Genomic DNA, 21920 nt, shown 5'->3' with positions numbered 1-21920 from the left:
ACTGGCTAGGCTTACAATGGCTCGCAAGGGAAGTTAGCCTAGTACTAACCTATGAAAAAACTTTACTTCCCCCCATATGCTTGGTCTTAATACCCACCTCACCATTGGGTGTCTCCCCATTTATAGCTCTCATTTTATTGAGTGGCTGTCGTGGGTGACTACATCAGAATTTGTTGCTGTGCCAACACTTCCACTCATATTTAATAAACAAAATGTGTGTGCAGCCTACATTATCAGACCTGAAATGTCAATGAGCACTTCTGCCCACCCACATCACCAGCTTTTCTGCAACATACTTTTTTGTACGCTGTGCCACTCTGCTCCTTACTGCCGGAGTCTACCTCTCAGCCATCTACCAGGAAGCACTCATGTAACAGACCTTGTAAAGTAAACTCACCCTGGGATAAGTAGCTAAGCTTAAGTTAGTCACTTACTTTCATCCTAGCCCACTTTGTCATTGTCTGACTGATACTCACAATATGAGCCTGTTGGTGAACAATAATGGTGTCAACCCTTCTGCTGTATAAAGCTGATACACTGGCACTAGATTAAACTATATTGAAATTCCACCAACCCACACCTAACAAACAAAGAGATTAGGCAAAGGAAGTATGTTTATTTTTTGTTTTGAGGAGGAACCCTCGTTTAGTTAGCACGAGGTATATACAATAAGTTGAACCCCATTCAGAGTAAAAGGGAAGATGGAGGGACAGCAGTAAGGTACCCAAGTGTTTGTTTGTTTCTGTAACTAGAGAACTACTACATGACCTGAAACATGCTAAAAGCTGTGGGGAAACAGGCCTTCTAAATGGAGTGACCTACGTTCCTCTAGGAGGTATTTTGTAGTATCATTTCCGAAAATGAAAGTAGGAAGCAATCACCCTGTACAAAAGTAGCAGGAAAGAAGTCCCAAATGAGTATGTTTTCTTCTGGGGAAGTGTAGATAGCAAATATGGGAACATGGGAAGCACAGCTCAACAAGCCCAGGAGAAAGGTATAAATGAATATACATACAGAAGAAATCTAAACTTTGAAAAAAAGTTTGGGAATGTTAACTATTCCACACAAACTGTCAAATGAACTAAGCGGTATTATTGATTTAGGAACAACTCAAGACAACATTAAAACAACACCTAAAGCCTGCAGCAACATATAAATGCAACCTAAAATCTTGATTAAAGAATAAATAGCAGTTATAATCACAACACATGGAAGCATTTATCGCCAATATTAAACTGCTGAAACATACCAAAGGTCAATAGACTACATAATTTAAATATATACCAAGACAATAGTACTGACTTCTTATTGTATCTGTTCCTACTGTTGATGGGTTCTTCTTCTACTGACTTCATAGAATTATTTAATATCCCTGTTACTGTAATTACTTAAGGTGCTCCTTCCTACATGTCCCCATGGTGATGTAACTTTCTGTTCTGTACCCAACACCTGCTAATGACTGACACAATGTGGTGTACAAATCATCATTGAGCAGATAGAGTTTGTAATATAAACTGTGCAGCCTGGCACAACTCATCATAGAAGTCACTACTATGCACATGAGTACATATGATATGAACTGTTCATCTGTGTGCAACTAGGAGTTAAGTACTCAGTATTCATATAAAATGAAAATATTGATGGTATACATGCTCAGAATGTATAAATACCGCAGCTTAAGTATATTGGTCCTGGAAACAAAGGGCCCAGGTGCATCATACTGCCCACCCAGTCAAAAAATATTAAAAAAGCAATAAAGAAGTATTCAGACTAAAGAAAACAGTACACTAATCATGGGTGCCTATGTAAGTAGTGTGAAAAAAGTACAGTTTTGTACCTACCATAAATGTAGATGTTCGAGGATACACATTGCTGCAGTCCTAACCATTGGGTAGTCCGCTGTCCAGTCGGCCCGAATACCAAAGTATATGGCTGATGTCGGTCAAGGCGCATTAGACTGATGTCAGGACGTCAGGGTACTAATGCGCATGACCGACGTCATATCCTCAGTCTTTTCTTGCCCCAGATGTCAGAAGACCCTAAAAAGACAAAGCCCAAACCAAAAAACCAAAACACCCTGCACCAAACATATATACAAAATATACAAATGTACAAGAGTATATCCTAACACACACCACCACCCCTAAACACAGAGGGGAAGGAGGGAGGGTAAATTGGACTGCAGCAATGTGTATCCTCGAACATCTACATTTATGGTAGGTACAAAACTGTACTATGTTCTTCATTCCACATTGCTGCAGTCCTAACCATTGGGTAGAATCCCAAAGCAGAGGTAAGGGAGGCTGGCAAATCATAAGGAAGCAGGAGCTGTCAACATGCCTTGCAAAATAGCTGTGGCAAAACCAGCCCTAGATTTAGAGTAGAGAGGAAGGTGGTAATGCTTAGAGAAAGTATGCACTGAACTCCAAGTAGCTGCCTCCAAAATATCCTTAGTTGCCAGGCCCCTTAGAAATGCTGTTGAAGTGGCAGTAGCCCTAGTGGAATGAGGCCTAATCCCAGCTGGGATCTCCTTGCCATGATGGGAATAACAAAATGAAATGCAAAACCCAATCCACTTAGAAATAGTTTGCTTAGACACAGGCTTGCCCTGAGAACTCAAAGCAAAAGAAACAAACAACTGCTGAGACTGCCTGAAATCCTTAGTCCTGCTTAAATAATAACGCAACTGCCTATGTACATCTAAAGTGTGCAAAATCTTTTCCCCCTTATTTTGGGGATCTGCATAGAAAGTAGGCAAATGAATAGTTTGGTTTAAAGCCACACTAGAAACCACCTTAGGCATAAAGGAAGGATTAGTACGTAATGATACCCTATCCTTATGGAAAATCAAAAAGGGCTCTACTGCCATAAGGGCCTGCAACTCAGAAACCCTTCTTGCAGAAGTAATAGCCAACAAAAAAGCAGTCTTCCATGACAAGTATTCCAATTCAGCAGTAGCCGCAGGCTCAAAAGGTTGTTAGAGTAAGTTTTTCCAACACAAAATTGAGATCCCAAGCAGGAGTAGGAGCTCTACATGGGGGTCTTATATTCTTTGCCCCTCTAAGAAACTGCTTGAACAAAGGATGCGAAAACAATGGTGGGTCACAATCATAGTGAGCTGAAATTGCTGCAGCATGAATCTTAATGGAAGAGAAGGACAAACCTTTGTCCAATAACTCCGTAAGATATTGAAGAGCCACACTCAAATTAGGCTCCGAAATCTCCAAATTCTTTGCTGCACTCCAAAATAAAAATCTCTTCCATTTTTCTGCGTACACTTTCCTTGTACTAGGTCTTCTGGCCTCCATAATCACATTTAAAACTTGTTGAGGCATTTGAGACCCGCTATGTTTCAAAACAGAATATGCCAGGCTGTTAGATGAAGAGAGTGAAGCTTGGCATTGAGCAGGTGACCTTCCTTCTGAGATAACAGATGTGGAATCAAAGGTAAAGGCCATGGAGGCTTCCTTACCAGACTCCTTAGTAGTGGGTACCAGTGTTGCCGAGGCCAATCTGGAGCTATTAAAATCATCCTTGGCTTGTCTTGTCTGACCTTTAGGAGCACCTTTGGAAGAAGAGGCAGAGGTGGAAAGGCATACACATGAAGATTTTTCCAACTGAAAGAAAGAGCATCCACTTTCCAAGCTGTGTGATGAAACCCTTTGTGCAAAACTGTGGCAGCTGGTGGTTTAGTGGAGAAGCGAACAGATCTATGTCTGGAGTTCCCCATGACACTGTCAATTTCTGAAATACATGAAGATCCAGTTTCCACTCGTGGGGATCCATGATTTGTCTGCTTAACACATCTGCTAAGGAGTTCTGTGCTCACGGCAGAAACCTTGCCTGAAGAGTTAGTTGCAAGCTGAGCGCAGTTTCCCATAAAATCATTGCTTGCCTGCATAGAGGATAAGAATGTGTTCCCCTTGTTTGTTGATGTACCACATGACAGTTGTGTTGTCTGTTAGAATCAACACCTGCCCTGGAAGAAGTAACTCCTTGAAAGCCATTAATGCAAACTGGACTGCTAACATCTCCTTCATGTTGATATGTAGATGCTGTAGTCTGGCAGGCCACTTGTCTTGTATCCACTTTCCGTTTAGATGAGCTCCCCAAGCAATGTCTGAGGCATCTGTCGTTAAAATCAGACTTCTGGCGGGTCACAGAGAGTCCCTTGTTTAGGTGACATTCCTGAGCCCACCACAAAAATTCTTTTTGAATGCAAGGTATTATTTGAATGACAGTGTCCAAATCCTGGCAGTGCTGTGTCCATACATTTTGAGATACCATTGCAGCTTCCTCATATGCAGTTTGGCATTGGGAAGCACCAGAATACAAGATGCCATGAACCCTAAGGCTTGAAGGACTGTCCTTGCAGTCAGCCCGGACTGAAGAGATAGTTGATGGAAGTAACTGGAAAGATTCTTTTGTTTGTCCGGGGTTAAAAAGGCCATCTGGGCTGCTGTATTCAGTCTCACACCCAGAAAGCACATGTCTTGAGAGGGTACTAGACTGGACTTTATTTCGTTCACAGAATACCCTAGGCATCTTAGCACTGCTATGACATATTCCAAATGCTGTAGAAGGTCTTCCTTTTCTTGAGCCAGAATCAGGCAGTCGTCCAAATAAGGATAGATTTGAATTCCTTTTAGCCTGAAGTAAGCTATCACTGGAGCCAGAACCTTTGTGAATACTCGTAGATAAGCCAAAGGGCAATGCAGAGAACTGATAATGAGAATTTCCAGCTCGAAACGCAGATACTTTCTGCAACCTAGTCTTATAGGCACATGAAGGTAAGCTTCCTTGAGATCTAAAGTTACCATCCAGTGATCTTTGCCCAGCAGAGGTAAAAGCTGTTGTAACGTCAACATTTTGAACTTGGGAATGTCCAGATAAGTGTTGAGGATAGATAAATCCAAAATTGGTCTCCACGTGTTCCCCTTCTTTGGTACTAGGAACAGGCGAGAATAAAATCCTAGGCCCCTGTCTGGTACAGGGACTGGCTGAATGGCCCCTATTTGGAGTAACAGAGAAATTTGCTTGTGAGCCTCTTTCTTTGTGGAGGAGGAACGTCTGGCATGCCTTTGAAAGGGGCAAGGTATGGAAATAAAACCTGTAACCGTGGTGAATGATATCCAAAACCCATCTGTCTTGAGTAATTAAATCCCAATTTTCTTTGAAAGAGACAGTCTTCCTCCCAAAGGAGCTGCCAGACGAGAATGTACTGGCAGCTGAAAAGGCAGGTCATTGGGTCTGTTACGAAAGGACTGACCTCTGCCCTCACCAGAAGTCTGAGCAGGAGAACTCCCTGTTCTAGGCCTAAAGAACCTTGAGCTCTGCCTACCACGTCTAGACCTACCCCTAGACTGGGAATCATAAGCAGGATATGTCCATCCCTTAGTAGGCCAATTTCTGCTAAACTTTGGAGGCTGTACCTGCAAAAAATCTTTAACAGTCTGCATAGATTTAGCCTTGTCCTCCATTTTCTTTAAAACTGCTTCCACAGGCGAACCAAACAACACATCAGACTGTAAAGGAGCATCCAAAATCCTTGTCTTAACATGCTCAGCCAAATTCTGATCCCTCAACCAAGCGTGCCTGCGAAGAACAGAACCAGTGGCAGCCACCCTCGAGGAGGCCTGCACAGCATCAAAACCACATTTCAAAGAATGCTTACCCACTTGTTCAGACACATGAACTAAATCCAGCAACTCTTTACACTCAATACCTTCCGCCAGAGCATCCACCTTAGATTTCAATTGTGAAAGGAGATAATTTTGATATTTTAGCATGTGGAACTGACAATTCAACGCCCTCATGGCTAAAGTGGAAGAAGTATAAACTTTCTTTCCCCATCTATCCAAAGCCCTTGCCTCTTTATCAGAGGGGACAGGATTCTTAACAACAGAGGCCTTAACACCTTTAGGCCCCTGAGAAACAATTTCTGGGTCTGCCCTGGGACTCTTAAAAAGATACTTATGAGCTTCAGGCACCCTATAGTACCTATCAGGTTTAACAGGAGCAGGAGGCAAAGAATCAGGGTTCAGGGAAGCCTCTGCAAAATCATCTTCCACCACATTCAACACAGGAGGTATAGCTAAGGGCCTATGCTGGGGTAAAAACAAGAATTCCCTAAGCCTCTTCCTGGAATCAGAGAAATCTTGGCCTTCCCATTTAAAATGCTCCCTCATGGAATGCAGAGTCTCTGAAAATGAAAAATCCTCAGGAGGAGAAGCTGAAGGAGTGGAATCATCCACATCAGAATCAGAATAATGAGGAAACTCCTGCAAGTCTTCAGCCGAAGACTCCGAAGCCTCTGAACACTGTTCAAAACTCTCAAACTCAGGCTCCACCCTAGGCCTCTTATCAGGAGGGGGCATAGAACCTCTAATCATAGTAATCAAATCCTCTGCCATTTTAAGCATATGTTTCTTAGGCACAGAACCTGAAGTGCTAGGAGAAGCCCCCACTGAAGCTAAACTTGGCCTACCTGTCAAAGTAGTCTTGGAAACAGAAGGAGAGGCTCTAACTCCCTTAGGAAGAGAGGGAAGAACAGCTACCTGAGAAGCCCCCTCAGCCTGGCCTACCTCCTGAGAGGGCACATCCTGCAACAGTAAAGTCTCTGCCTGAGACTCCACAGAAACTCCTGGCAAAACCTCTGGCTCCACTGAGCCTTCTAAAGAACCGACGTCCGGGACTGCCGGTTCTCCAACCCTAGGCTTTGCTGCTTTGTCCTTGCGCTTTTTGGACGAAGCGGGCGTCGGAGCATCCGACGGCATTTTATAATTACAACGCTTCCCAAACACTAACCTGGCACAGTCTAACCGTCTCTTAATAGTGCGTTTGTTAAACCTAGCACAAGAGCGGCAGCCAACAACGTCGTGCTCAGGCCCTAAACAAGGTATACACAAAGTATGGTAATCCCTATGAGGTATCTGTTTCCCACAAGAAATACAGTTATTCACTTTTCTGACATCCGGTTAAATACTGAGGCAAGAAAAAAACAAAATGTTCCCCAACGGGGTACTTAGCCAACTTTGATTCGGTCTGAAACTCCGATTTCAGAAAATTTCAGAACGCCAACCTGCACTCGCAAAACTGCTTCTGCATCGGACCATGCGGCAAAAGACTGAGGATATGGCGTCGGTCATGCGCATTAGTACCCTGACGTCCTGACATCAGTCTAATGCGCCTTGACCGACGTCAGCCATATACTTTGGTATTCGGGCCGACTGGACAGCGGACTACCCAATGGTTAGGACTGCAGCAATGTGGAATGAAGAACATCACAATCCATTGAAGGTCATTTTGATGAAGGCTAGAATAATTTTGGTGACAACAACAACAAAGTTGTGAAGCAATGACAACAAAGGCCTTTTTTTTCCAAAAGGACAGTAAAGGAAACTGAGCGAGTGCAACATTAGAAGAAGACAACAGAGAAATACACCAGTTATCAGAAAGCACAGGTCTTCCATTGCAGTAAATTATCTTAAAATTGGGTACTGGAAATGTGGATAGCAAAACCTTAAGCACAGGTGGACAAGCTGGACACTGCGGCCTAAGGAAGAGATCTTCAGAATTCAATTAAAGTGGACATACTTAATGTCCAATGTTGACGACTGGCATCATGAATTAGTTGGACACTGTAGCCAGAGCTTCTGCAGGAAGCAGAGAGATCTGCAACTCCTCACAAAACCTCTCTCAGGCAGCCCATGAAACTGATAAAGAATACCCCAAACAGAATCAATGCAAAGATTGTAGCTCTGCATACCCAACAGCATGTGCAGCTGCATCCATACCCCCCCCCCCCAAGAGCGGCTGAGCTTAAACATAGAACATAAATTCACCATAGGAAGACAATGGATTAGAAGAGGCCATTAGAGTGGTAAAAGTCAAAGAAAATATTGACTACTTCAAATACTGTGTTACGCACATCTGTCTCTGAAGGGGAGGACACTAAAGCAACTGGACAACATTTGAAGTAGGTAAATAAAAATACAAGAACTCACTGCAAAAGATGCACAATATAAGAGAACTTGGAAATGTCTAAGGAGGAATGAAATGAAAATCAGATTTTCAAAAAAAATATGTTTAACAGAAATAAAATTAGGAAATACAGAACGAAGCAAAGGTGCAAAGAATGAGAAGTATAAAAAAGGGTAGTAAACACGAGCAAGACTTTCAGAAGACTAAGTAAAATGAAAAGGAAGGGTAGTGGGAAGGCAGTGCACACAATAAAACTCCCAGAATGCATTGTAAACGCATGCGGTGAGCCTTCCACATCATAGAAACTGCAACTGGTTGAGTTAGTATGACAGCACTGGATACCAAGTAAAAGGACCTGTGTGATCAGTTGAAGAGAAAGAGAACAATTAGCCCATCATGGAAAGGATACAGTGACTAAACAGGAATTAAGTGCAACTGGTCTGACACAGCACATACCCCTGGATTTGCTTAAGGAAAGAGGGAAGCAGTATGCCATTAGATATGCACACAGGGAATGACTAATAGACATACATCACTAGCCAATATAATCTGGCCAGCTGAATGGATCAAGCATACAACCTGAAGTTCTACAATGTCGGAGTAAGAGTACCCACATGGGGATGGGGGGGGGGGGGCAAAACTTTCCACATGGGTGGTCCAAATCGAAACCCTAAAAGATATGAATAGCTGAACATGTGCCATCTACTAATTTGCTGTCATATGGCTTAATCAGAAAAACACACAAGACACTGTGATCTATTACTAGAAAGAGATTATTTTCAGATCAAATGAGATTATTTTCAGATCAAATGAGGGAAGGGATACTGTCAAGATTATTTTCAGATCAAATGAGGGAAGGGATACTGTCAATTTGTTAACATATGGAAACTGGGATTGACTGAGAAACAATGACACCAGCATGCAATCAACGATCTTGCAACAGAAGAGCACAACTAATCTGTCAGGTCACTGCATACCAGCTGAAATAGGGGTACTACATGCTGGGACTAGTAACAACAGAGACAAAAAGTATAGACTGGCCTAGCACCACAAACAAATTAATGAAACACAAGCAACAATATATTACTTCTGTAGCTTGCCAAAGAACATTATATTAAGCGGAGAAAAGCTATAAGTGAATTATGGAAATATATAAAATAAAATGGGATGAAGCCACAAATACTACTGCAGTATCAAGACTTTTCGGTGGCATCAGCTAACAGCTAGGGTTCATGATCTGTCATAATTTACAAGCTGGTGCTAACTGAAGAATGTAACATTGGGCAGCCTGTAATCAGGTCAAGATGGACTGCAAATAAATGTCATTGACTTTTACTATGGACGCAGTAGGTTCTGAGGCAGAAAGGAGCATCAACTCTGCACTAGAATTCTCTGAATACAAAATTTATCATCGTGCAGCACATTACTTTTAATAAGCATGAAACAAGTGACAAAGTGTGAACTGCTGAATGTCATCATTTACACATTACCACTTTAGTACACTTGTATAGCAAATGCACTTCCCAATTAAGAATTCTATTATCAAAAATGTCTAGAGGGATAGACGCTGCACAGTTTTCGGTAATGCATTATCAAAACCCATTATTTATGCATTAAATACACATCCAGCAGGGTCAGCATGAAGTTTGCATATCCCCTATGAAATGAATTAGAATAAACTTCATTCTGAAATTATCAGCTGCTTTGGAATAAGAAATGCTGATTTTAGAGCAAAGGCTTTTTTTAACAAACAGAGGTGTCAGACTTTGCTTTATGTTGCTGTCATGTCATTTTGTGACGGATATTATATTAATTTGAAAGAGTCGACTGCATTACAAACCAGAAATCCAGTGAGGCAGAAAAAAAAAATCAGTAAAGTGACATTAATGAATAATTGATAAAGATGATCAAGCAATCTGCTGTAAGAAAACAGCAATGGATTTTTTTCTTCTCCCTCCAAAGTAATTAGGCTCTCTTGTGCAGCCAAAGGAGCAGAGCTGATCAAGGTTACAACTCTTTCCACTGGGCACAACTGATGTTGGTCTGAGCACTACGGCAAACCTAAAGGAACTATTAGCTCAGCAAAAGCCTGATAACCGGAACTTTGAATACGATTAACTTTGTAAAGACATATTCAGCTCTGTTAAAGGTGTGTGTGTGTGTGTGTGTGTGTGTGGGGGGGGGGTAGTTAAAGCCAAAGGCATTTCATCAAATATCTCAGCTAGTAATCCATTATTTCTATCTTAGAATTCAGAATTGCTGGGTCCATACCACTACAGCTCCCTTTCACCAATAATGATAAAAAAAGTATCAGGTATTCACAACTAGGGTTCGTGTCTCACACAAACGCTGCAGCTTGTATGCTGGAAGTGCAGGCATGCAGACGCCAGCAGCAGAAGCTTTTTGCTGAGTTTGAAGTATCTTACTTCGCCTTCATGCCTAATATGTCTCCAGTCCTGTGGGACCACCATGCAATAGTTACTGATCACAGTCATTTATTTTCCTGCACCATCATCCTGTGCTACTTACATTACCTGCCTTGGCTAAGAAGTCGAGAACATACAGATTTGCAGAGCAGTACAGCACAGAATATCACCTGCACTTGCAGTCAATCCGTGCCATCTTCTCTACTTCTAAAGAATAACACATTATCTTACTTCAATACCGTAACAAAATCTGAACAAAAATTAAGAGTGAAGCAGATGCCTTTAGGTAGCCTTGGGGAAAAATATATCACCTCAACTTTTATGACAGTACTGGCTAATGTCACACTCCCGGGAGTCTTCCATGTCAGGTGATCACACAGTAATAACGAGCTGTTGCCGCTGGCATTTATTAAATTCAAAATGAATAGCATTTCTCAAGTCATGGTTTAATAAACTCTGTGGATAATTAATTTCCATTTAAATTTTGTAACACAGTGGACTACTATGACTTTACTTACTGCCCCCAGTAGCTACTTTTCTTCTGTTACACCATCAAGAGATACGACATAATGGAAAAAAAAACAGCGATAACACGTAATGCTAAAGACAGTTGGCACTAGGATTTTTTTTCTTTGATAAAAAGCAAAGCAACTGGTCATATATCATGATTAAATCATGGTACATTCACCCAAGGAGGTGATTCCTGCAACCAAAATAGTTTATCATTCAGAAACACAAAAGCATATGTCCATTTCCTAGCTGCAATGAGTCTGTGAACAAATGCATGGAGGTCTTGGTCCAAGTTCTGAAATATATATCCTCTTCTAAAGGATTATGGGAAAGCATGAGAATCTTGGGAGGACAAAAAAATCTTTAAATCTGTAAATAAAAAGAAAATATGGTTCTAAAACCAGACAGGGGTTTGGGTGGCATAATGGGTAAAGTGTTTACCACACATACACAAGGCACGGTGCGATTCTCACCTTTGAAGGGAAATTGGCTAGGCTTAAAATGGCCTGCAAGGGCAGCTAGCTTAGTACTATGAACATTAGTCAAGATTCAAGACCCTATGTAAAGTTAATCTCTGCTTTGCACAGCACATGCATGTATGCTCATGTATAAAAAAATATTAAAAAAAAAATAGGTTCCTGTAGCAAACAGGCAGTTCAGACCAAATACAGGCATTAACCCATTTAAAAGTTTCCACAGACAGATCAATGATGACCCACTGAGAAATGAAATGTAATGGTTTAGGCATCCTGTAATAAAGCATTCAGATTTCAAGAGACCTGGTTCAAAGACATTTTATTAGAACTAAGCAACTCATCAAGTTTGTGAATGTCATAACAAACTGCAAAACAAAGAATGAAGTAAACAAGACTTACCCAAAAGATCAGGTTGAAAAGAAACATGAGGTACTTCAGACAGCAGAGGCAACCCCTTGCCATGTTGCACTTCTTGAATTCTAGGAGGAAAACAAAGGATAGATCCAGGTAAAAGACTACGTACTTGTTGCCCTTAGGTGCACTGTACTTTTCACTTTTTATGCCAGTTCCTGCCCCAGACTGGCTGGGCGCCCGTGACCCAGCAGTGCCATAGAAGGCCCCAGCTGTAAAACCTCTGCCAAACTGTTTGCCTGAACCAGAAGGTCTAGCAAAATCTGAGTCCTGGCTGTCTAAGGAGGGGCTCTGGTGAATTGAGGACTCCTCACTACTCGATTTTTCCATGGTTTTTCCTTTCACTGCAAATGGGCTTAATATCTAACATGTCTCTGCACTTGGAAGCAGTAAACCTTGCAAGCACCAGAAGGAATAGGAGAGCCTTTTTCGTTACCTGAATAAAAAGGAAGAAAACAGCCTGCTTAAAGCCTGCGTCTCTGAGAGCCTACTGGTGTAGTAGAGCACATCACAAGTCTGCAAATACAGCTAGAAGTGTTATCCCTTCACATGCAGTTTTACTTTAAATGCTGGCATCCCAAGCAACTCATTAGCAAGAGGATCTCAGGGGCACAGTTATACACATCTCAGACTCTCTTCAATAAATCCACAGCATGCTCCTGTCTTGTTTCTGCAAGTGTCCCCTGTGATGAAATCCACCAAAAGAAAATGCATCAGTCCAGGAAATGTTTCCACTACACACTTGGGACAGCAGGGACATATGTACAGTCAGACTGACTTATCTCTTGCAATCTCTGTCTCTGCCCCACTGTCTGTCACCCTGATGTGATTCCTTTCTTTGTCTTTCCTCCTGTTGTCAGCTCAGACCTCTACTGCCTTGTGTTACACACTATCAGATCATGCAAGACCATCAGTAACTGCAGCACTGGGCATTCCCACAGAAAATCCCTGACCCAGCTGTCAAGTAGCACAGAACTCAGTGTACAGCCCCCTCCTCAGAGCAATACCAATCAGAGCAGAAACAGCCCCACCCCCTTAGCCCAGCCCCCTGTGACAGAACAACTTTAATGAGATTATCAGTGTTCGCTCAGAATACAAGTGCAGCAGAAACTGCAAAGTGAATTTTCAAATGTCAAGTACCACTTAGTCACCTACGAATTTAATTTTGGATAAAGAATATGCTGTTTAGTTGTAAATGACAGTGGCGATAATAGCTGTGGAAACTTCAAGCATACTAGCTTACTCTGCACATGGTCTTTATAGTGTTGGGGGAGGGGAATGCACCTGGTTCGAATTCCTTATTAAACCGCTAAGGATTCATGCTGGACAGATAGTAATTCTGTTTTTTTTTTTTTTTGCATGCTTTAGATTTGGGGCTGGGTCAGAAAGTCAATTCCAGCTTAGCCATTTAAATGATGGAGTGGATTTTGCAGGTCATAAACTCAGCAACAAATACTCACATGCAATGTTATAATACCTATAATTATTGTTCTTTACTAGTTGGCAAGAAAATATAGATATACACAGGACTGTTTTACTACTCAGGCAGGAAAAATCCTCACATGCTTGTGCTTAAACTATACTAGGGGTAAAATGCAGAAGCCGGGAACGAGGGCAGAAGAAAGAAAGAAAGCAAGCAGATGGATTAAGTCTGTCTTGTAGTACTGTATTGAAATGGTACTGAAAAATGCTATAATATGCAAAAGCAATTGCCACCAGCATCACCAAATCTAAATTAAATGTAAGCAACTGACCATGACGACGATGATGATGACAACGGATTCTCACCAAACTGACCTTGATGACGATGATAATGGATTCTCAACAAACTGACCATGACGACGACGATGATAACGAATTCTCACCAAACTGACCATGATGACGATGATAATGGATTCTCACCAAACTGACCATGATGACGATGATGATGATAACGAATTCTCACCAAACTGACCATGATGATGATGGATTCTCACCAAACTGACCATGATGAAGATGATGATGATAATGGATTCTCAATAAACTGACCACGACGACGATGACGATGATAATGATTTCTCACCAAACTGACCATGATGATGACGATGATAATGAATTTCACCAAAGTGACCATGGCGATGATAACGGATTCTCACCAAACTGACCATGACGACGATGATGATAATGGATTCTCATCAATGTGTCCCACTGTTCAAACCCACATGAAGCTCTCACCTTGACTATAATGGCTACCAAAAATTATGTTTTTGGCAAGCAGACATTCTGATTTCTGATAAAATACTGAAGTGGAGAGGACATCATGTTGTAGCAACAATGGCGGGAAGTGGACATCAGTAACAGAAAAGGATACCCTGGACTTCTACTTCTTTCGTCTTTTCCCGGTTAGGGGTCGCCACAGTGGATCACCTGTCCGCTTATGATTGGCAGTGGAGTTCTTACAGTGTCGAGTTGACAGCCTGGTGCCCAACCTTCCACAGAAGACAGAAAACACACAGACACACACACACACACACACACACACACACACACACACACACACACACACACACACACACACACACACACACACACACACACACACACACCCTAGGGCAAATTTAGAGTATCCACTCCACCTACAGCATGTTTTTGGGATGTGGGAGGAAACTGGAGAACCCAGAGGAAACCCACGTGACCACAGGGAGGACATGCAGACTTCGCGCAGAAGGCACCCCAGCCGAGGATTGAACCGGAGAACTTCTTGCTGTGAGGCAGCAATGCTAACCGCTGCACCACCGTGGCCGCCCACAGAAAAGGATACCCTGGACAGTCTACCAAAATGACTGGAGATGGAGCTTTAAGAACTAATAAAGTACATTTCGTTCAAATAAAAAAAGCAGCAGATTTTTTTTCATGGGAAGCAAATCAGGGTTTGTTTGAGCCTACTAATGACAGCTGGTACATATCATATTAGGAGTACTAATGCACTTTTCCCCCTCCCTACACATTATTAAAAGTAATTGTTACTGGACAAGCATTAATAGTTTTACCTTATCACAAAAAGGGACACTCTCATGGTTTCAGCAGAAAAAAGTTTTCATACTGGGAAGCATCAGAAAGGATGAAAACTGGATAAACAAGAAGTACTTGAAGACATCAACTACAATTAGGCCAAGGCCTGGGAATGCTGGAGTAAGGGACCAGAAAGCAAGATAAAGAAAGCACAATAGGTGGATATTCCTGATAGATACCTCAAAGAAATGTGACTTTTATCTGGGAGTAGTTTATATGATTGACAACCTATCCTTGATCTGAATGTAGAGGCAGCCCATAACATACACATAAATGTAACCCATGTCCCTGCCATTAGCAGGCTACATTTAAAAAATATATGCCAAAGATCTTTAGTTCTAGTAAATAATGCAGACTACTCCATTTAACTTTAATTGAATATACAGAGACTGTATCAGACACTACAAATAGCACTCACATCATGGATGTAAAGCATAACACAAGTGCAATACCTTATCAAAATGCCTTAATATACTGGCACACCTGAGTTACCTGTGTGTTTGAAATGTACGTCATGAAACAGTAGGACTTATAATGAAGAGGCTGCTGCCACCTGTACATACACTTCATAGGTATAGCTGAAGAAACAATAACAGTAGCTGCCTGATGATTTCCGCCAACAAATGTGTGAAAAATACAACTGTGGAGAGTGAAGTACAATTTAAACTGAAATAGCAACAGCATGAAACAGTAATAATAGAAGCAGTCTTAAAGGGAAATGAGCCCACCCAAATCAAACACACACACACACACACACACACACACACACACACACACGCTTAAAAACTGTCTGTGCATTCCTTCAGACAAAATATCTGACAACTATAATGCCACTTATTTTGTACCAAGCCAACTCAAACTGATCTTCAAAATGGAATAAATAAATACTGCTTGGTCACCTGAAACTGAATCTTGTAAGTCACACTTTTGTTTTATAATTATTACATATTATCCTGCATTTCTGAACAACTGCAAAGTTGTATGGCTAACCTGGACATATCAAAGTGCAACAGAAAGTTATAATAATAATAATAAAACACGTAATGGTTTCCCTGACATTTGTGCATCTGCAGAAGGATTATGGCTTTAGATTCACTATGCTACAAATTAAAGAGCAGTAGTTCAGACCAGAAAAAAAGAAAAAAAATAATAAATGCTCACATAGCATCCTATAATATTTGACATACAGGAGTAAGCAAGTTTAGCTGCTTTACAATTTCCAGCTTCACAATACTGTGCAGAACATCATTAGTGAGGAGAAAAAAAAAACAAAATTGTATCTGTACATATACATGTAGATATACACACACACACATATATATATATATATATATATATATATTTTTTTTTTTATACATTTTCATTTACATTAAGGCAGTACTAATTTGGTTTACTTGGTTGGGGAAGTAGTGTGATAAAGGGACCACTGGAACATATAGATGTCCAGAGTGGGAGAGGGGGTATAATGGAGCATATCTTTTCATTTTAAGTGCGTTAGAGCTGGCAACTCGGCAAGTAAAAATCTACTGCCAATCATTAGCGGACCGGAGTTCCGCTGTGGCAACCCCTAACCGGGGAAAGCCGAAAGACACAACGTAGCACAAATTTGCATAAATTCAAACTGCACTGAGCAGTACACAGTTGCAGACGTTTGGTCATGTCACTTTCATAGTAATATTCATAGTTGGAGCTTGCAACTGCAAATTCTGCACTACTGGAAAAAATGACCAATTACTCAAATGTAGCATCCTTGTTTTCAGGGTGTTCTTAGGAAGTAAATTCTTGTTGTATAAATCTAGTTTTGGTACAGTGAGGGAGCAGTAATTCCTACTGACAGAGACTCTTATCTTCAGCTTGTGAGCATCCCTGATGTGAAATGTAAAAACAAACAGTGGTACATTAGACCAGTCCACTATATAGTTTATGTCGCTTCTCTTTGTTAGTATATAGCTTATAGACCTTTTCTTTAACAACGTAAAATGAAGACAGTGAGACTGTTTCACTTTCGGTTTCTGTAGGTCAACGGCAAAAATTCAGTTCTCCAGACATATGAGCAACAAGCAGAAGGGGGAAGCTAATCAGGAACTGCTAAATCAAGTTGTGCTTTAACCAACCTAGCACATTTTCAGCAAGGGCTTTTGACAATGCCATCAAGTCTGATAAGCTACTATTAACTGTTGCAGCAGGGCAGTGCAACACCCGTGCAATAAATTCAGCATGACTGATTACAAATGGGACAGGGGGTTATTTTTGTTAGTCTCCACCCAGGTCTTAGTAATCTGGCAGTCTAACCGATACTCTTATGACCCTATAATCTAAAGCTCCAGTCTCAAACTGCATACCTTCACAGCTAGGGGAAATGTATTTAACAGGGGCTGGAATTATAAAGTATCCTGGCCAGGTGAAGGGTTAAAGAAATATCAATTTCTGATTAGGTATGCTCTCGTAATGATAAAATATGATTAGAGAAACCGGAAACAATTTCCTTCAAAAATTGCTTACGTTATGGTGTGTGTCATCCTGTTACTTTACACATGCAGATATCCCAGCCATTAAGAAATATAATTCTGGATTAATCCATTTAAAAGGCAGAGGCTGGCAACTCACCTTAGTTTCCAGTCTAAATTCTTGTCCGCGTGTCCAGATGTTTTACAAACAATGAGGGGTACCAATGGGGGTGTGGCAAGTACTCAGCAATGAAGAGATGAAGAGAGTCATTTTCAAAGAATGTTCTGTTTCACTTAAAGGAAACTGCGCTCTAGAATAAAAATCAGTTGTTAACCTACACGGCTTTATTAGTAAAGCACTGATTTTTGCTTAATATTAAAAAATCCTTTAATGTGACAAAATATCAACTAAAGAAGTATTTGGAATACTTTATTTTCCCTAGCTTCACTACTTTTTTCCCCTAAGAATCTGGGATTTTACAATATCATTATAATATCATTCACTACTCTGTGACATGCTTTGAATTATTACTTACATTATCTTTATCTGAAATAGCATACCTATACTCCAACAACGTTAGCATCAGCAAGCATCTTTTCTTCTGTTTCCTTTACTTGTGGTTCGTTGAATCTGCATGCACTGATATTGCAGTTAGTGGTATGCTGCAATGAGTCTTTTCATATTTCCCCACTGTTGTACGACCACAGAGTTGGTGTGACCCCCCTCCCCCCCATTTTGGGATCTTGGTGGATCGACACATTACCCTGGTCAACAAGTTACACATTAAAAAATAAATAAATGCATGCAACAGATAATTCTAGTGCATGCGTTGCTGCCAGTCTCAACATGCTTTCAGTAACAAGCTCACCACGATCCTCTTACAGTTCTACTTGCTGTCTTATCGCACTACCTACTCCCTGTGTAACAATCAGTTTCACTATGGATTCTTCCTTCACTCTGTACATTTCAGTCTTCTTAGCAAGTGACTCAGCCAACTTTCCTATCTGCCATTCTCTGCATTATTAATATCCCTCTCCCTTGTTTGTTTTATTCTAAAGTCTAATATCCCCACCCATTTCACACAGACCCCTCCCTTAACTCCTGCTCGTAATCCCTTATCAGACTGTTCTGCTGTAACATACTTGACTAATTCACTCATTTAGATATTTCTAATATTTCACATTTGCACATATCCATCTCAGCCATTTAATGTACAAGCAAATGTGCATTTCCTTCTAACCACTGTATCAGACAACAGGTTTGCCACAAGGTATCATCTTGTCTAGACTGTAACAAGGGTCAGAAACTTACTCCTACTTGTAACAATATGAAAGTGTTACGACTTGCTGTCAGCGTTTCCTCAGTTACTTCCAACTCTTGTTCCCAAAATGATCATATTAACAGACATAATCAAAATAAAGGGACTTTTTCTCCCACAGATTTTCTCCTGGCACCTGGACTCTGCCACTCACCATTTTCAAGTAAACTCATCTGGCATTATGACACATTCTGCTTCCATCTTTGACACTAATATGCTCCAGAGAGGGGGTGCAGAAACATTTAGACAATTTCTGGTTTAACTGCTCCCAGTCTGTTTGCCCCTCTTATTCTTCCGCTAACTTTTCTCACGTTACACCATTCTCTTCAGATATGCTAGCCATTCCTTACAATCTTGTCAACTATTTTACTTTCTTCCTTTCTAAGCAGGTCATTCAGAACCTATTTCAATTACTTTTTCTTTGTACTTAACATAACTACTCCTTTCCTCAATCAAACTGGTAGTTTTGTTCAGCAAACTCTCACAGAATCTCACTGATAGAAGGAAAAGCATATCTGTGTTATTTTTCTTGACACCATCTGCAACATATACTGTAATCCACTTGTCTCGTCAGCTGAAAAGTGTCTGTAGTCAGAAAAGTTTGGCTGTGCATCAGAAATTAACATACTATGCTTCTACGTATCAAACAATGCAAAGGGAACAGATGCATTCAGACAAAAAGGGCAACTTACATAAACTAGACAGAACAGGGGGCACAAAAACCATTAGCTGAAGCATGAAAGATATTTAGAAACACTCCTCTGTCTCATTCAACACACACACATGTAATCCAGGTTTGTAAACTAAAAGAGCGTAACAACGAACAAGAACACTATGAGAGACTACTTCATAAAATAAACAGACGTTTAATGACTCCAAATTAATGGCTAAATCAAATATTTAGCCTTCCTCAGACAAACAGCAGAACAGGAAATGACATTTCTTAAAATATATGTATAGAACCAATTGAAATAAAGTGCATTTAGTAATTAGTTGTAACTAACTAATTTTTGGTAACAATTTAAAATATACACAAATATTTTTTAGTTTATCATTCACTGTTTTTATAACATTTTTAACACATCACATAAGTATGAAGCAAGTTGTATGATTAAATAACCCAGTAATTATAGAGTTTAACATCTGTGTAAATATTTTGATGAATGGAGTTACTTGCAACAAAGTATCACTTGCTGTTCCGTTGCAATGCCTATAGAGGCACTCTATCTTTACCTTTATTCAAGGCTTATGTTCGCAATGGATTATACTACTTTAAGGTAACCTTAGTTACAACTAATTACTAAATGCACTCTATTTCAATTGGTTCTATACATATATTTTAAGAAATGTCATTTCCTGTTCTGCTGTTTGTCTGAGGAAGGCTAAATATTTGATTTAAACATTAATTTGGAGTCATTAAACGTCTGTTTATTTTACAAAGTAGTCTCTCATAGTGTTCTTGTTCGTTGTTACGCTCTTTTGGTTCAACAGTTTTTTCGTTTGTGGTTCAGGTTTGTAAACTACTGCCTAAACCACACTACCCAGTGGGCATCAGTGACTGACAGAGTTCAAGATGGGGAGGTGACACTCAACGCGTATTCAATTAGAGACTAGGCAGTTACACAACTTAGCTGTCAGCTCTGTAATTAGAAATTACCAGTGTTCTACTCACAAAACCTATCTTTCCCCACTGTATTATAACCCCAGAGCTGCTACATATGTTATTTAGCAGGGGTTTATTTAAGTGCTTTCATTTAATTTTTTGATTAGTTAGTGATCAATTAGTGGAACTTGATCAAGATTCAACTTTGTTTTGATTTTACAATATATATATATATATATATATATATATATATATATAAATATGTATAATCACCCACAGTGTGATATTAGCTGATCATCAGGTTGCTAGGGGTGATGACTTGCTATAACAGGAAAGCAGCTTTAACTAGGCTACCCTGTACCGCAGCAGCAAAGCAAAAGGACCACTCAAGAGGGGTCTCAGCAAGACCATCTATCTGAATTACTGATCTGGAGGGAAATGCAACCTCTGAGCATGGTGAAAGCCTCTGTCAAGCTATTTCATGCAGTTTCTGAACTTAGACTGACATCTCTGAATCTCACTTTGGCTACAATACTCTACAAGCAAAGTTGCTTTGATTATCCCAGAATTAAAACAAAGCAGGTAACAGAACTACCAATAGAATCTACAAGACACCTGTGAGGATTGGAAACATTTTTTTTTTTCTTCTTGGGCTGAAGTTAAATTATGGCTCTTTGCAGAAATACAGAAGGCCACAATATGCATGAAACACTGGGGCATATAAGTAACTATAGCATGCAGGCAGTAAGGTTGAGCAAGCTGTAAACAAACAGTAAAATGATACTGACAAAAATACTTTTATTAATTCCCAATGTTTCCCAACATCTCTCAACTCCAAAAATACAGCCCTTTCTGATATGAATTATCCGCAATCTGAAACATCATAAAGTGAGGTAAATGTTGTTATGCCATCTTTTCCTGTCCAGGACACCCTAGACAATTTATTTTATCAAGTGCTCTTGGCAAGCTGGTCTTCACAAAAAAAAAAAAAAAAAAAAAAAAGAAATTCAATTCAATACTTACATGCAGTCAGGAATCAATTAGGCAAATAAGGCAATTAAACAATTGCAACCAACAATTAACTAACTACATAAATACATTTTTATAATCTAATTCTTACTGAGTCCAGTGAGGTTTAAAGTTTGACGTTTAAAATGTAATGTTCCTCCTTATCTAATAATAAAACACTAAGGTCTTGTAGACTGTAATCGTTAAAAAAAAATAACAAGAGTTGCTCTAATACTAAGAGCCATAATTAGTAATATCATCAAATACAGGCTGTCAAAATATTTTCCCACCTACAATTCTTAAGATCTCTGACACATACATACACTGGTTACATTTTCTTGTAGTTTTACAAGCACATGTTGCTCCTCATAAAAGTTGCACTCCAAGTCTATGGTACTGCATTTACATAAACATCTGTACTTTAAAAGTGGTCGAACTCCACCTTTCCCCATTTCAATGACCACACAAATTACAGCTCTCCCTTTATGGAGTACTCAGTGTGTACCTTCTCCAAGTTTTTTGCCAGTTTCTGTCTGTCCTTGCAGACCACTTAGCATGTCATCTGGTTGCCCATCCTTGGTAGCCTTTCATCTCTGTCCACACATTCTCTTGCATCTGTTGTCACCAATAATCATTTTTCCAGTAGGAGCATGGCCATACTAGCTATATAATGTAGGGGACATTCC

At 40.2% G+C, this 21920-nt stretch overlaps 1 protein-coding gene across 6 annotated transcripts in view; it reads right to left on the bottom strand.

Moving 5' to 3' along the window:
- Nucleotides 1-21920, bottom strand: part of TSPAN9 (tetraspanin 9) — a 2052609-nt gene that overhangs the window by 672009 nt on the left and 1358680 nt on the right. For 4 of the 6 annotated variants that reach the window (XM_044087579.1, XM_044087580.1, XM_044087581.1 and 1 more), the window contains one exon: nt 11795-11874. In XM_044087579.1, the coding sequence (XP_043943514.1) occupies nt 11795-11857 (63 nt within the window). In that variant the 5' untranslated portion in view covers nt 11858-11874. Of the gene's footprint in view, nt 1-11794; nt 12745-21920 lie in introns of those variants that run through there. The other 2 variants (XM_044087584.1, XM_044087578.1) reach the window with 2 other exon arrangements.

This window comes from Protopterus annectens, chromosome 11.part0 (genome assembly GCF_019279795.1).
Source record: "Protopterus annectens isolate FY-2018-M chromosome 11.part0, PAN1.0, whole genome shotgun sequence".
Classification (NCBI taxonomy): domain Eukaryota; kingdom Metazoa; phylum Chordata; order Ceratodontiformes; family Protopteridae; genus Protopterus; species Protopterus annectens.
This window is presented reverse-complemented; position numbering and strand designations above follow the sequence as displayed.